The sequence below is a fragment of the Leptonychotes weddellii genome, chromosome 11, assembly GCF_054177405.1.
Source record: "Leptonychotes weddellii isolate Sample4059 chromosome 11, ASM5417740v2, whole genome shotgun sequence".
NCBI lineage: Eukaryota > Metazoa > Chordata > Mammalia > Carnivora > Phocidae > Leptonychotes > Leptonychotes weddellii.
This window is the reverse complement of record NC_138379.1, coordinates 6,842,091-6,856,938: the sequence shown is the minus strand read 5'-3', so window position 1 is coordinate 6,856,938 and position 14,848 is coordinate 6,842,091. Positions and strand designations below refer to the sequence as shown.

At 59.0% G+C, this 14,848-nt stretch overlaps 2 protein-coding genes across 27 annotated transcripts in view; both read right to left on the bottom strand.

Moving 5' to 3' along the window:
• RASGRP2 (RAS guanyl releasing protein 2) overlaps positions 1 to 14,848 on the bottom strand; it is a 361,639-nt gene that overhangs the window by 247,976 nt on the left and 98,815 nt on the right. The gene's annotated exons all lie outside the window — the stretch shown is intronic.
• Positions 1 to 14,848, bottom strand: part of NRXN2 (neurexin 2) — a 97,768-nt gene that overhangs the window by 12,068 nt on the left and 70,852 nt on the right. For 11 of the 19 annotated variants that reach the window (XM_081797853.1, XM_081797859.1, XM_081797854.1 and 8 more), the window contains 4 exons: positions 10,644 to 10,815; positions 6,403 to 6,492; positions 2,729 to 3,054; positions 369 to 447 (listed from right to left, as the gene is read on the bottom strand). In XM_081797853.1, the coding sequence (XP_081653979.1) occupies positions 369 to 447; positions 2,729 to 3,054; positions 6,403 to 6,492; positions 10,644 to 10,815 (667 nt within the window). The remainder of the gene's footprint in view (positions 1 to 368; positions 448 to 2,728; positions 3,055 to 6,402; positions 6,493 to 10,643; positions 10,816 to 14,848) is intronic. The other 8 variants (XM_081797857.1, XM_081797865.1, XM_081797866.1 and 5 more) reach the window with 1 other exon arrangement.

Genomic DNA, 14,848 nt, shown 5'->3' with positions numbered 1-14,848 from the left:
TGATCTCCCACCTACCCCCCCCTCCACCCCACACCCAATAAAGACTCATGAGAGCTGCAGTTACTCATCTCGCTAGGGAAAAGTCTCCCTCTTTCCTTCCCAGCATTCCTTGGCCCTGAACCCCAGGATCCCAAGCTAAGGACCTCACTACCTCGGAGGGCTGGGGCACCGAAGGGCCAGAAACTGCCTTGCCAGAGGGACAATTTGAGGGACCTGGAGGGGAATGGCAGGAAGGCAGAGGAAGCTATCGGGGAAAGGTAAGACCTGGCAGCAGGCCCCTTGGGCTCGGGCCAGGTGGCAGGGACAGTCGCCCCCCTCCCATCAGCGTCACCCGGGCCCGGGGCAGGGGAGGGGGGAAAGGCACTCACCAGTACTGGGCTCACACTCTTCCAGGTCCTCATCATCACTTGGACACTCGGCAGAGGCCACCAAGAGGTCATCCGTGTTCTGTGGGCAAGAGGAGAGAGGGGAAGAGGGTCCAGTGGTGGGTCAGTAGGCCCCAAAGCCACCTCTTGAGGTATGGCACCACACAGGAGATGGGTCCTGGTCACCATGGGACCAAGACACACCCTGGTCCGTGCCCCAGTTCTCCCACTGCTGGCTGGGTGATCGGGAGCCTCCTGTTCCCTGCTGTGCAAAGACAGACTGGCCAGCGCCCACCCTGCAGGAACTCCCACCGCTCCCGGGGACCAGTGAGACGGCACATCCTGTGTCTTTTATTTCTAGGAAGCCAGGGAGACTGGACGCTGGCCCTGGGGGTGCACGGCTGGAGCAAGGGGGCCCAGGGCATCGGGGAGATGAGGCATGGGGGCCTCTGGAGGCCAGCACAGACAGAGAAGGGAAGCAGGACCTGGGGTGGGGGGTGGCTCCTGGCTCCAACCTCACTATCCCACCACCCTCATCTCTCTCCCAACCCCCTTCCCAGAGCCCGGAACCAGGCTGCACACAATAATTAGGGCTGTGGTTGCCATGGCAACGGGAGTCGACTTTGTCAGCATTTTCTCTCCTCCTGATTGTAAAGAAAGAGAATCCCCAAGATGAGTGAATGTAAGGGGGCGGGGAGGGGAGCACGCTCAGGGTGTGTTAGGGAAGAGACCCAAGGAGGGAAACCCAGAGTCCAGGCAGGAATGGTGCCCAAGAGACTGCAGGGTGTGGGGAGAGGGCTCCTGAAGGCCAAAGGTGGGAGGAGTCTGGGGTGGGGAGGGGTGAAAGGGTCACATGGTGCCTCTTCTCCACTCCCGCACCCCCATCCCAACCCCTATCTTCGAAGACTGGTTTTCCTTGGGCGTCCTTGCCCCCCAGCACCCCCCATCCTGTGGGGGCTTCTCCAGCACAGCTGTGACCCCGAAGGCCCCCGCCCCTCTCTTCCATCTGGATGGTCAGTCCATCGCCCTCCCACTGAGACTGGGGGGCCCTTCTTGCCTCTGGACACTGGGCATAGTCGGTGCCCAACCTTGGGGCTCCCTGCTCCCTGGGGCAAGGTCTGGCCTTCGGGGGCCCTAGCTTTTCTTGCCCGTGAAGGCAGAGGGGAAGGGGGTTCAGACTTCTTTCTCCCGCCTGCATGAGGGTGTCAGCAGCGCCAGGCCACCTATAGCACAGACTGGCAGGGCTGAGGGGACTTACAGACAGTGAAGGCTGGTGGAGTTGGGGCCCAGCCCCCAGGCTGCCCCCATACTTCTCCCTCACCCCAGCAGCACAGATTTCTCTCCAGACACAGAGGCTCAACAGCCATGGGTGAGGAAGGACAGCAGTAGCTTGGGCAGGGGGGCTGGGGTGACCGAGTAAGGTCTACCACACCAGGTGTGAGCCCTCCCTGGGCCACAATCATTGAAGGCACAACCAGAAAACTCAGCCGGGCCCCGAGTTGCCTCCGTAAGTCACACATGCCCAATTGGCTTTTGGCACCTGGAGAGCCAGGCCTATCCTGCCCCGTGAGAGCCTCATTCCCCAGGTTCGACCCCCCTCCGTGTACAAGAGAAGATCAACTCAAATCACTTGGGCTTGACCTGATCCAGAGAGAGCACATGAGCAGGTGGGCAGGCAGTGCGGGGGGTAAAGCACCAGGGAACTGTCTGAACCAACACCCCCTCTGACCCCCAGGCATAGGGAACCCTGAGGCCTGCTGGGCGGGGGACACCTGCTCAAGGTCACGAGGAGAGGATGCGAGAAGGCAGTGGGCTTGGAGTCCCACTATGAGGACACCGGCAATCCGGGAGACACTGTTCCGGGCCTCAGCCAGCCTCCAGAGAGCGGCGGCCACCCCCAGCTGAGCCTCTGGCCCCTCCAGGGCTGTCTCCTGGCCAGAGCAATGCCATCCTGGTTGTACGCATCTCCCACTCACTGCCCACACCCCACGGGGCCTGGCCTCTGGTATGGGGCAGGCAGACGGGTCATTCTACCTTCACTCCAGTCCAGAGTGGACTCTTAGGCAGTCTTCCCTGGTCTAGCTGGAGTACCAAACCCCCCCTTACCACTGGGCCTGACCCCTAGAAACAGTAACCACCTTCCCACGTACAACATCCCTGGTCACCAGGGCAAAGGCCACTTCGTGAAGGGAGGCCTTTCCCACCTCACCTGAACCATCACCATGACAAGGATGAGAAGGAGCCTCCAGGACCCCACCAGGCCCCTCAGACCCTCCCCTGGGTGCCACAGTTGTTACGTAGACATCAGCCCTGTCCCCCACCCGAGGCCTCGCTCCTCGTCCGTCAGCCCCAAGGGTCCTCACCTGGGTGGTGCTGTCCCTCAGCGTGGGGGAGCGGCCCCGGCGTGTGGTCGTAGTAGCCATGGTGGTGGTGGTCTCCATGATGGTGGTGGCCATGTCGGCCAGCAGGGTGGTGGCCGTGGTCTCCGCACTGAGCAGCACGGACGGCCCCTCCCCCACCAGGCGCAGGTGGCCCTCGGTCCGCACATTGGGGTCGCTCTCGGCGGCCAGCGCCAGCACCTTGAGCCCATTGTAGTAGAGGCCGGACACCTGGCCCTGGAAGGGGCGGCCCTGATCCCGGCCCCCGATCTTGATGGCAGCCTGGCTGTTGAAGATGGTCAGCTGGCGGCCTGGTGGGGAGGGGAGTTGGTGGGGGCGGCAGACAGAGGAGGGGCAGGCAGCGGGGAGAGATCAGAGAGGGATGGGGAGAACAGAGGGAAGCCAAGGGAAGGAAAGAGGATCGAGAGGGAAACCAGCAGCGGGGCAGGGGTGGGGGGTTGGAGAAACGAGGAAGGGGCAGACACCAAAGGGAAAGTCCTCGTCAGCCACAGCCCCCAGCGCAGCCAGGTGGGGACCCCAGAGGGGGAGGGTCCCCAAGGCACACATGGGCTGGGAAAGGGAGTCCAGCTCCCCCCTCTCCCCGCCATGCTCATGCCTCTGACCTTCCCACCCCCTCTCCTCTCCTGCTCCAGGGGCATCGCTCCCCCCCTTCTTTCCCTTCCCTCAATTTGATCCCCATCTTCTCCCTCTGCTTTCCCAAACGTGCCACACCCGGTGTCCCCCCCAAGCCATGGAGCCCTCAGAAGCAGCAGACAGAGGAGACAAAGAGGCAGAGACAGAGAAGGGGACTGGCAGGCTGAGTGGTCAGCGCGTGTCAAAGCAGAGAGGGAGGGGACACCGACGTGCCGGAGGTGAGGATGGTGCGCGGGAGGAGGGCTGGCGTGCGTGAGGGTGGGAGCAGCCACGCAGACCCCACTCTGCCCTGCCAGCCACCACCAAGCCCTCTGACCTCTGGCCAGGCTCCCCTCTCGCCTCCCCCCTCCAAGGCCCAGCTGCTGCCCCTGCCCAGGGGGGACCAGGCCCTGGAGAGCAGAGGCCTTCCTCCCCGCCAGGATGTGCAAGCACAGAGATGGAAAACGTTAAAGGGACCTTGCTTCGCTCGCTGACAGCCAAAAAAAAACCCGCTCCAGCTCCAATCTCGCTCCCCACTCAGCAGTGACACCTGAGCATTCCCACCTGGGTGGGGTTCGGCTGTTCTTTTTGGTTTTAGTGGATCTGGGGGTCGGTTTAACCCTCTGAGTTTGTTGCTTTGGTTTGGTTTTTAGAAAAGATATTTATTATGTTTAAGTTTAGATTTAACTTTGGTTTTTGGTGTTACTTATTTGGGGAGGAGGAGGGGCAGAGGAGCTACTCCATTGCCCCCCCCCCCGCTCCCCTGGACCTTCCCTGCGGGTGCTGGGGGATTTAAGACCTGGCTTAGCCCTCGTTAGCCTCTGGTTAGTGCCTCGTTAAAGATCTGGTTTAGAGTTAGGTGTCTGTATGCCCTGCCCCCAAAACCTGGGCTGAGGATAGTCCAACTTGTGAAACCCACACCCTCTTTGGAAACACAGGTTCCCTGGGCCACCCAACCATCTGACCGTCCATGGCGGGGAATCTGCTCAGCCCTCCGCTCAGCCTCTCCCCCCCTCCCCCCGCCCGTGCCCTCCCACTGCCCAGCTCCTTACTCTGCCCTGGAGCAGCGGCACCCTCTTCCGAATGGGGGAACCGGAGGCCACAAAAGCTGAGCACTAGTTAGTAGCAACTGGAATACCAGACCCAGAGAGGTGCCTGAGGACTACCGCGTCCAGAGATTACTCCCAGGCATAAGAATTAGGAGACAGTGAAGAGGAGAAGGCTCACACAGTGGTTGAACACGTTGGGGAAGCAAATGCTTCACAATTAAACGACAGGTTTCTTTCTCACAGGACTTCTCAGTGCCTTTATTAAACCAACGTCCACATGCATCTCCAAGAGGAAGAAACGGGATTCAGCATTTCCCAAGCTCATTTTACCACAATCTCTTTCTTGGGAAGCCTCTCATGGGACTTGCGCTTCACCGGACATGTTTTAGAACTGGAAATTGACTCATTCGATAAATATTTATTGAGCACCTACCACATGCCAGATGCTGACAGTAAAATAATCCCTCCAAGAGAGCCTTCTTAAATACTTTCCTGCTCTTTACTTCATCTCAGTCTCCCAGCAGCCCCCACGAGACAGGCTGAGGGGGCTGAGGGGGCTGACCCCTCCTGAGAAAGGGGAAGTGAGCTCCTCCTTCCACACTCTGGGAAATACCAGAGCATTTTGCCCAATCTTTCACTTTCCAGAAGCGGAAGTCGAGGTCTAAAGAGAGGGTATGGCCCCGCAGCTAGGGAAGGACCACTGGGGTTCACCATCACCTGAATGCAAAGCCCCACCACCCCTCCCCCCACAAGGACCTGTCCAGCTCTGCCTACCTGGGGTCACAAGTTGTCCCAGCCTCAGCCCAAGCTGCTCCCTTGGCCTCTCTAATTCTGGGAGAGGGAGTTGGGTAATGGAGAGGAAGCTACACAGGTTAGCGAACTTGGCCCCTGCAGCCCCGCCCGCCATGAACTCCTCAAAGGGTTAAAGTTCGCCCCGCTGGAGAGAGCAACCCAGTGCGGCTGGGGGCTGTAGGTTTTAGCGATGTCTGTTACAGTCCCTTTAACTTTTTGTCCTGTTATGGATTTATCACATCTGGTTATCAATATGTTTAGTCCCCGCTGGCTGTGTGGGGGGCTGGAGGTGACATTTGGGGGTTTTAGCTGGGGCAGGCCCCAGTGGACATTTAAAAGCACAGTTATCAGCTGGTTAGGTGGGGGTTTAACAGTGCTACTTCCCCCCTAGAGTTTAGCCTTAGAGGTACAGAGCTCGCCCCCTCTCCGAAGGGAATGGGATGGCTTTGCCCTTGGCCCCAACTTCCCTTGGTGACAAGTGGCCTTCTCCCTCACACCCAGCAGTGCCTCGCCACTCATCTAGCCTGTTCTGTCTTCCTCATCCGAGCAGCCAGCACAGAAAGCCCTGTGGGATGGCTGCCCCTGCTCCTACCTCCTAGTTTCTCCCTACCCCCGCCTCTGTTTACTTCCGAGAGGCCTTCCGGACCAACGTGGGCCCATTCCAGAGACAGTGTCCTACAGCCACTCCCTTGGGTGGGTGGGTGGGGGTCTTCCAGTAGGATGTGAGGCCCCCCTCCCCCGCTTCCCTTTCCTCCTAGGATGACCCCAGTGAAGCCTTCCCACCCTCCTTTTGGATCCTAGGATCAGCACTTCCTGCTTCTCAGCGCTCTGTGGCCCTCTGGACGGCCCTTCACCAAACCCTGCTCCCGATCTACACCCTAGCCTGCTTTACCAGGTTCGGGAGGCTCAGCTCGTGGATTATCCTAGCCCATCCCAGCTTTGGAAAGAGCCCAAGGACTCTCCTTCTTCTGAGCAAATCCCAGCCCTGTCCAAAACCACAACTCTACTTCTAAAGACACAGATGATTGACTCCGGAGAGGAAAGGGGGGGCATCCCAGGGGGATCATCAGGCCTCCGCTAAGGGGCGGGCGACGGGGAAGGCACGGTGGGGAAAGAGAGAGCTCTGCACCTTTAAGATAGTGTTTTTAAAGTTAATTAATTAATTAATTAATTCTGGTTAATTACCTTTGTCGAGCAGCCACTCATCTACTACTCGACCAAGCCGGTAGGGGATTCTCTGTCTAGCAATCGCCAGGCGCTCGTTATCAAAGTTTCCTTGGAAAAGTTTAGAAAGACAGTAGGTTTCTCAGGCGGCGAAGTCCAAAGGAGTTAGCAAAGTAATTACGCGTTTCTCAGGAGATTCAGAGTAAAGCAGCAACATCCACCGGAAAGGGGGGAAGGTCCACCCAAGGCGGGAGAAGAAGCGCTGGGTCCCTCGTCCTCCCGTCCCCTCCCTAGGCTCCCGTCCAGAGCCAGCCCCACCCGAGGGGCATGAGTGACCCAAACAAAAAGACAGGGACATAGAAGAAAAGGAAAGGGGACCGAAAAGAAAAGGCAGCTGGAAGGTCAAAGGTCAGAGGTTAAACAGGTTTATCTGTGTTCAAGCTGTTGTGCCCACCTTCCTTCCCCATCCCAGAGTGGGGCAGTGAGGGCAGGGAGGGGCATTTAGCAGGTTTAAGTTAGGGGGTGGGGGGCCTCAGTGGCCCAGCTGGTTACTGAGTTTAGAGGGTGGTTTAGAAGTGGGAGGGATGGGTTAAGTGGGGTTTATGCGGCATTTAGGGGGTGGCCCGGCACTCGCACTTAACAGTGACATTTAAACCACTTCTCCAGGCACTAAGCTCCCTTTCCCTTCCGTGCTCAGCTCCCCGAGGCGCGTTCTTTGCCAGTTCACCCCGCACCCCTACCCCACTGGCTTCCACCCCCATCCCTCCCTCCCCAAAGGGTCCACCCCTGCAGCCTTGCCACCCTGCCCGCCATCCCTACAGGTCACCCCGCCACCCCGCCGCCCCACCCACCCCTCTGGCCTTCTCCACCTCTCCTGCAGCCATCTCTTCCACACCTCTAAGCCTGCCCTGGTTCCCTCCCCACAGGCCCCCCCCAAGCCCCTCTGTCTGGCGGCTCTCTCCCCCCATCTCAGCCTCATTCCAAGACCCTCAGACTTGGCTCTACTCTGGTCCCCTTTTGTCTCTGCCCTGGGGACCCAGCCCAGCTCCTGACGCCCTGTCACTCACTAGCCTTTCTCCTTCAGGCTCCTCCCCCCAATCCCTAACCCCACCCCTTCTCCACCCTGCCTGTCCCTCTCTCCACTCACCATTGTCCAGGCCCTGGAGATGGGGAGCAAAGATTGTGTATGTGTGTGTGTGTGTCTGTGTGTGTCTGTATGAGAGAAACAGACTGTGGAAAGGGGTTTGTCAGTGTGCCTAGGAGTTCGGTGTGCTCCTCCCTGCACCCACAGGCTGTGGATTATCCTAGTCTATAGCAGTGGAAATGGAAATGATTTCCTTTGGGGGAATCTGGCCACTTTTCCCATTGAAACCACATACAGTGTTCAATAACGTGTTGGCGGGGGTCGGGGGGGGCAGCTTTCCTGCTCCTCTCACACTGCACGGCTGTGTGTGCCCCCAGTGAGGCCTGGGCCCGGGCCTGCCGTGGACATCTCCCATGAACAAGCACACGACATGTCCGTGTGTGTGCACGGCTGCTGCCTCCCTAGATGCTTCTGACACAAGACCTTGCCTTCCCTACGGATTTAGGTCACTAGTGTTTCAGTAAAAATGGACTGTTCACTCGTTTAGTCACTCAACAAACATTTCTTGAGTGCCTGCTCCATTCCTCATGCTGGGTATTGGAGATGCAAAGACGAAGGCTTGGCCCTTACCCGCAGAGTGCCCCAGCCAAGCAGGGGAGACTGGCAAGTGACCAGCAGTGTTCTTTGTTCTGCTAGAGGTGGCACAGGGCATCCCAGCCTGGGGGTGGGAGTGAGAGGGACCAAAGAAGACACTGGAGGAGAGGTGAAGGGGCCAGAAGGGAGTCAGGCAAAGAGCCAGAGACTCAGGAGGGCAGGAGGCTCTTAGGGACCTCCCGTGTGTGTCTCTGTAGCTGTCCCTGTGTGTGTCCCAAGAGGAAGGGAAGAATGTACATCTGCCTCATTGGGGCACATAACAGTTCTAACCAAAGTTCTGTTTGTTGAGCACTTCCTCTATGCCATGCCTTTCTAGTGCTTTCTTGGGTTATTACTATGAGGTGCCTATTATCCCTATCTTTCAGAGGTGGAGACAGATTCACAGAGGCTGGATGACTCGCCCAAGGCCACATGACTTGTCAGTAGGAGGTCCAGGATTAAAAGGACTCGGAGTCTAAGAGCTGAGTCTCTGTGCTCCCGAAAAGTCTGGAGGCCCAGGCTCTGCGCCGGTGCCGCCTGCCAACCCAGCCCGCCAGTGTGGCTCAGGATGACATTTGGCTTTCGTCGACCATCTGCCCTCACACTGCACACAGGCAGGCACCAGGTTACCCTGGTTTGCAAGTGAGGGGGCACCCAGCAGTCTTCCCCACCCCCCGCCAGGGGTCCCTGATCAGAAGAGAGCATGCATGAACCCTCCAACCTGGCCTCTGGCCTGCTGGGCCCCAAGGGAAGAAGCTCTGGACCCGAGTCATGGCTTGATGTGGTGAAGCCTTCACGTCCTCCCAGTACAACCCTGTTCAGCCCAGGCTGGAGTCCTCACTGTTACCAAAGTTGCCCTCACGTGTGTGTGGCTGAGAGAGAGAGAAGACTGATGGCCGTAGGGTAATCACACCTGCACAGCCTAGCCTGTGCACCTGCAAGACTTCACACAGGAGTGTTTGTGTGCCTCAGCGACCCCACACATGCCCAGAACCTGGGTGTAGGCTGGCGTCCCTCGGCAGGGCTCGTGTTGCTCCTACGTCGGTCTGACCTCACAAGTCTTTGCAGTCATCCATGTGTCTGTGGCTGGCCTGTATGTCCGTTAGCCTCTGTATTTCTTGGGGTGGGGGGGAGTGGTTCTCTTTAGCTCCAGAGAGGGTTGAGCACAAGCCTGCACGATGGGGAGCTGGGTAAGTGGGCCCATGAGGGGTTTGTACACCTGCACCTTTCCCTGTCCTTCTGCCCACACCCTTCTCAGCCAGCGTGGGGCAGCCTCTCTGCCCCCGCCTTGGCTGTAACTTCTGCCTCAGAGAGGGACTGAGGCTGCAGATGCTCTCCCTTCTCCTCAGTCGCCCCCATGTGTGACTGTGAGGGGTCGCTCAGCCAGATCATACCTCCGCAAGTCTGCATTTCTGCAGTTCTCCCCTGCAGTGGCTCCCTTCCCCTCCCCCTCGGTCTCCCGCACTGGGCTCTCCTCCTCTCCTTCCCAAGGCTCTGTCCACCTCTTCTCCCACTGGCTGGGTCTGTGCCACAGCATCTCCATATATCTCTCTGCATCACTCCGGGGCTGCCTCCGTCTCTGCTCCTGTCCCAGTGACTGTTCCCATATCTCTCCATCGCCCCTCCCCTGGCTCCCCCGCACTCTGAGGCTCTTTCTCTGCCTCCTCATCTCTCCTATGTCCTCACCCCCTCCCTCCCCTTGCTCCTCAGACCTTGGTTTGTCCTGGGCCACCACAGCCATCACACTGTGTGACGCTGTCGAACGGGGTCCGTTTGCATCCCCGTGCTCCCCCCTCCTAGACTGCGAGCTCCCTGCAAGCAGAGGCTGTGTCCTGCTCCCCTGTGTCGCCCGAGCCTGACACCTGGGAGGCTCCCTGTAAAGCTCTGTGGAATGTGCTTGCACCCTTGTCACTTGGCATTCTCTCCCTTTCACCATGTCCTTTATTCCCTGAGACACTGGGGTTCCTTTTCTCTGAGCCTCTGTGGTCACTTCTCTTCCTTTATCTAGATCTCCTGATATGGATCTGATTTGCTCTTTGTAGACTTTGGTTCATTCCTTGGTTCTGTCCTTGGGATCAGGCCTGCCTCCTCGCAGAGATATATTTTGGGTTACTGATGGATCTCTCTTTGGTTTCTGCATCTGCCTCCTCATTTCTGCCTGTCCCTCAATTCTAAACCCATCCTTTGCTCAGTCGTGTCAGACTCTCCCTACTTCTACCCCTCTTCCTCTTCTCTTCTCCCCCACCCCCACCTGGACCCTGGCCTTGCAGCCTTCCCAGCTCAGCTCCGCCCTCTCCCTCCTAGCCCACAGACTCCCACCACCGAGGTCTAGCTCTGTCTTGCGAATCCCGAGGCTTCTCTTTAGCCACGCCCCCGTCGGGGTCCCCACTAGCCTTGCCTTTCCCGCGGCCTCACCCCAGCCCCAGCACGGCCAGAAACCTCTCCGCTTAGTCCCGCCCCCGGTGCAGGCAGCGATCCTATCAGAGGCCGCCTTGCCCGCCCCGCCCCGCCCACAGCACCTCCTCCGCGCACCGGCACCGCCTACCTGCCGGGTACCGCTCATTGACGGGCCAGCTGTCCACCTGCAGGGTGGCGTTGCCGCCACTTCGAGTGAAGCGCACCACGTGGTATTTGCCGTCGCTCACGATGGCGTTGGGCTCATCGATGGTAATGTCGTCCGTGCCCACATTAAAGATCACCCCCACGGTGCCCTGGTCCTGGGGACAAGGAGGTAGCGGTCAGCAACCGGGAGGGAATAACAGTTCACTCTTTCTAGAACTCCACCTGTAACCACCACTGACCCAGATCTGTGGCACTTCACAGCTTTAAAACGCACATCTCCCCGTCATGCCTTTGCTGACCCTCTCACCTGCCCAAAGAGGTAGGCAGGCTTGCCTCTCTCCCACATGCAGGCATGGGAGTGACCTGAGATTCAGAGAGGTTGGGACCACGGTGGGGTGCAGAGCCTGGACCGGGAGCACTTCCACTAACCACACCTGCCTCTTGCCTTTTGGTTCGTTCAGAATATTCACAAATGTTTACAGGGCACCCATTCTGTGCAAGGGCCACTGAGCCCAGGCCCCAGACATGGTGGCTAGGACCAAGCTGGGGGCCAATGGAAGCTCAGAGGGTGGAGGATTCCCTAGGGCACGACCAACACTTTCCTCCATGTCGGAGGAAAGACTGGCCTCCCTGCTCCCTACCACCCACAGCCTCGAGCCTCCCCTTCCCTGCACGCTCAGCACTGAACAGGTCCCCCGGGGCCCCTGCACTAGGGCATCAACATGCTTCTGCTGGCAGCTCATCAGGCCCCATGTTGGTCAGGCCTGAGTGTGAAATCATAGGAGCAGAGGCAGGGTCTGAACTGTGTATTTTGGGGGGTGACGAGTATGGAAAGAGATCAGGGAGACAAACCAAAGTAGATTTACTAAGGAAAGATGAGCGTGTGGGTATAAGGGGTAGACGATGGGGCTGGGAGCTGAGGAAGGACACAAGAAGAAAGTGAGAGACCCAGGCCTGGAGAAGGGGAGCAAAGAGTCAGTCTCAGCAACCTCTGGGACCTAGGGTCCCAGGCTCTGGACACGGCAGGGCCTGGGGAACCCTGCAGAGGATCCAGCCCCAGAAGAGTTCTGTTGATGGCACCAGCGTGAGAGGAAGCACTTCACCAAACCCTAAAATGAGCCGGGCCCTCTCTTCTCTTCATTCCCACAGCAACCCTCTCAGGAAGCTGATGGCATTCCCAATTCACCAAGGAGAAAACTGAGGCTCAGGGAGGTTGAGCAACACCCCCAAACCCACATCACAGGAAAAGAACCCCAGATTTGAACCCCAGTTGGCCTGACTCCAAAGCCAGTGCGCTCTCCCTCCCACTGGTCTAGGGAGACACTGACTCAAACTGCAGGGGGATGATCTGAGCAGCTACTAAGGCCAACCCACCTGAGAGACCAAAGACACCTACCTAAAGAAGCCAAGGGAAGGCCCAGGAGGCCCTAAACCTGAGCCCCCATTCCATTCCCATGCACTTGCTGGCAGCACTTGAGCTCAGCCTCCTGAGTCCCCCAAAGCCCGCCTCCTGCACAGGACAGACACCCACACAGGCTCACTTAGGCCCCCTGAATCACACACAGTCATGGGACCCAGATCATCAGAGAATACACACACTCACAGGTCTCCCTGAAAGACTACCCCAGTCCAGCCTGGGCATGAGGGCCCATTCACCTGCCAACTCCTCATCCAACAGAGCCAAGCAGCTTGGTGGCACTGAGGATGGGATGCGGGGCTCACAGATGGGGCGGGGACTGGGGTTTTGCAGAGAGCTGGGCACAGGGTGGGCAGCTGTGGCTCACTTGGGAGATCCAGGCCTGATCCCTTCCCCCCTCGTGGGTCCAGTTCTCCCCCTCCTAGAACCTGGGAAAGCCCCCGCCACACACACACACACACACACACACACACAGAGTCATACACGCATGCAGCATCTCTCCTCAGGTGCAGTAAAGCAGGGAAACTGAGGCCGGGCTCGCCTAACAAAGAGTACTCACAAGCCCCACGCACCCACCACCCACAGACTGACAACATCCCAGGGAGACTGGATGATCACATGCTCCCCACACACATGAGGGAAACAGCCGATGCTCCTCAGTACTATTATTAGCGATAACATCACCCAGAATAGCATCAGCCCCTTGGATGCCTCGGGGGCTTTCTCCCCGTGAGGCTCAGGCCAGGCGGTGATGGTGGTCAAGGAGTAGAGGCCGCCTGGGAGCTGGGGTGCCAGGGAGGCCTGCCGGGGTGACTGGAAGGCAGGACACCTGGGTTTTCTAGGAGGCAGCCGAGCTCAGAGCCATACGCTCCGGGGGAGAGGCAGCTCCCAGAGCTGCTCCCGTCGTGAAGTCAGTTGTCACTTCTGTTAAAGTCATTAATTCCTAATTCCCCAATTACCTCATTAGGCGGCAGTGGGGAGAACGCGGCCGCTCCTACAGCAAATAATTATGGGAGTCAAAATTAATTTGGCAAAGTGGAGCGACGCTTTATTAGAAACGTCAAATTGCTTTTCTCTTATTTTGCTGCCGCCTCCCCACTCTCTGAGAGCTGCTAGTGACTCGGCAGCAGGAGCTGGTGTGTTCCCAGGAGAGGAGTGGCTTAGGGGCTGCCCCCCAGGGGCTTCAGCGCTGCTGGCCGGCCTGGCGCTCCCCTCAGAGCTGGCCTCTCCTGGAGCTCCCACCCTTCCTCTGGGGCCCAGCCCTCACCTGGCGCCCCACCCCTGCCCTCTGCAGCACCAGGCCTCATCCCTCCATAACCCTGAGCCAGGTGAGGCCTGGGGGACGCAGGGAGAGAAGAGGGGGTCCCTTCTCCCTGCACCCCGAGCCCCTATGCTGTCTCTTCAGCACTGAGGAGCCCTGTCTCCTGACCCCACAGGCACAAAGACCTGCAGGAGTGTTCAACGAGGCAGATGCAGAGCACAGGCAGATCTGGAATCCCAGACGCTCGGGGTGGGGCTGATACTGAGCGCTTCCTGCAGGCCGGGCCGTGTCCTGAGGGCTTGACACACACAGTCTCACTGGAACCTCACAGACTCCCTTTGTCCTTTTACCGTCCTGTTATCGGGCCACTCCACAGATGAGGACACTGAGGCTCGTGGGGTGAGTGCACGAGGCCAGAGCAAGGGAGTGACAGCTGAGACTCAAGCCCAGGCCGTCAGCTCCGAAGCCATGGCTGAACTCTCGCGAGTGTGCGGAGACAGAGCACAGCCCTCACTCCCAGACAGGGCCACGGGGACACAGCCACACCCGCCACAGGGCCAGGAGACTGGAGTAACAGCACATACCACTCCGCCGGGGAAGGCCCACAGGGAGAGGCACACGCGATCAGAGGCCGCGAGCCTCTCCCCCACGGTCCCTCGAGGTCCCACTGTCACTCCTGACACCATCAGTAAGCACCCAGCCCCACACGCCACACACACTCATGTGTGCCATCCACAGCCACGGTCTCTCATCTCCAGCCGGAGACACTGTCCTGCTCACACAGGCACGAACCTTCCAGGCCTTCTCCCCCAGCGACTCGCCCCTCTGCACCCCTTTCCTACACGCTTCTCTGCCTGGCCTCCTCCGTCCAGCACCCGGCAGCTGCCGCTCCCACTCCAGCTCCACTCCGCCCACGGGACATCTCACACCTCCTGCCTTTGCTCCCTGGTGTTGGGGGAGGTGTGTGCAGCCGGGGGACCCTGAAAAGCTGATGTGCACGGAGGGGCCAGTTGCCACGGTCCAGTCAGATGGGGAGAGGCCAGAGCTCAAACATGCTTCCTCGGTCCCCCTAAAGCCCGGGGCCCCCTCACCCAGATCTTTCCAGCACAGAGAACCTGGCCACCTTGCTCGACCCCCCGGCTCAGGGGGTCCTGGCCATGGTCAGCACGTGGGATGTGGGCAGCAGGGGACTTACAGGTGGAAGTGCAGAGTGAGGTCAGAGGCCCAGGGGTTAAGACCATGAGAAGGGGACAGGGGAGAGGCTAAGTGCAGAAATGAAACAGAGCAAGGCCTGAGGCCACTGGGAAGAGTGTGGGGTAGGACTAGAGATGGGGAAAGGGTCAAGGAAGGAAAGGGGCTACCTGAAGACCAGAGTTAAGATGAAAACTGAGAGGAGCCGTGAATATGGTGGGGGGGTGGTGGTCAGGGCATGGTATGACAGGGGGTTATGGCAGGTAGGGCATATGGTGGGCAGGGGGGTATGATGGGTAGGGCATATGGTGGGTAGAGG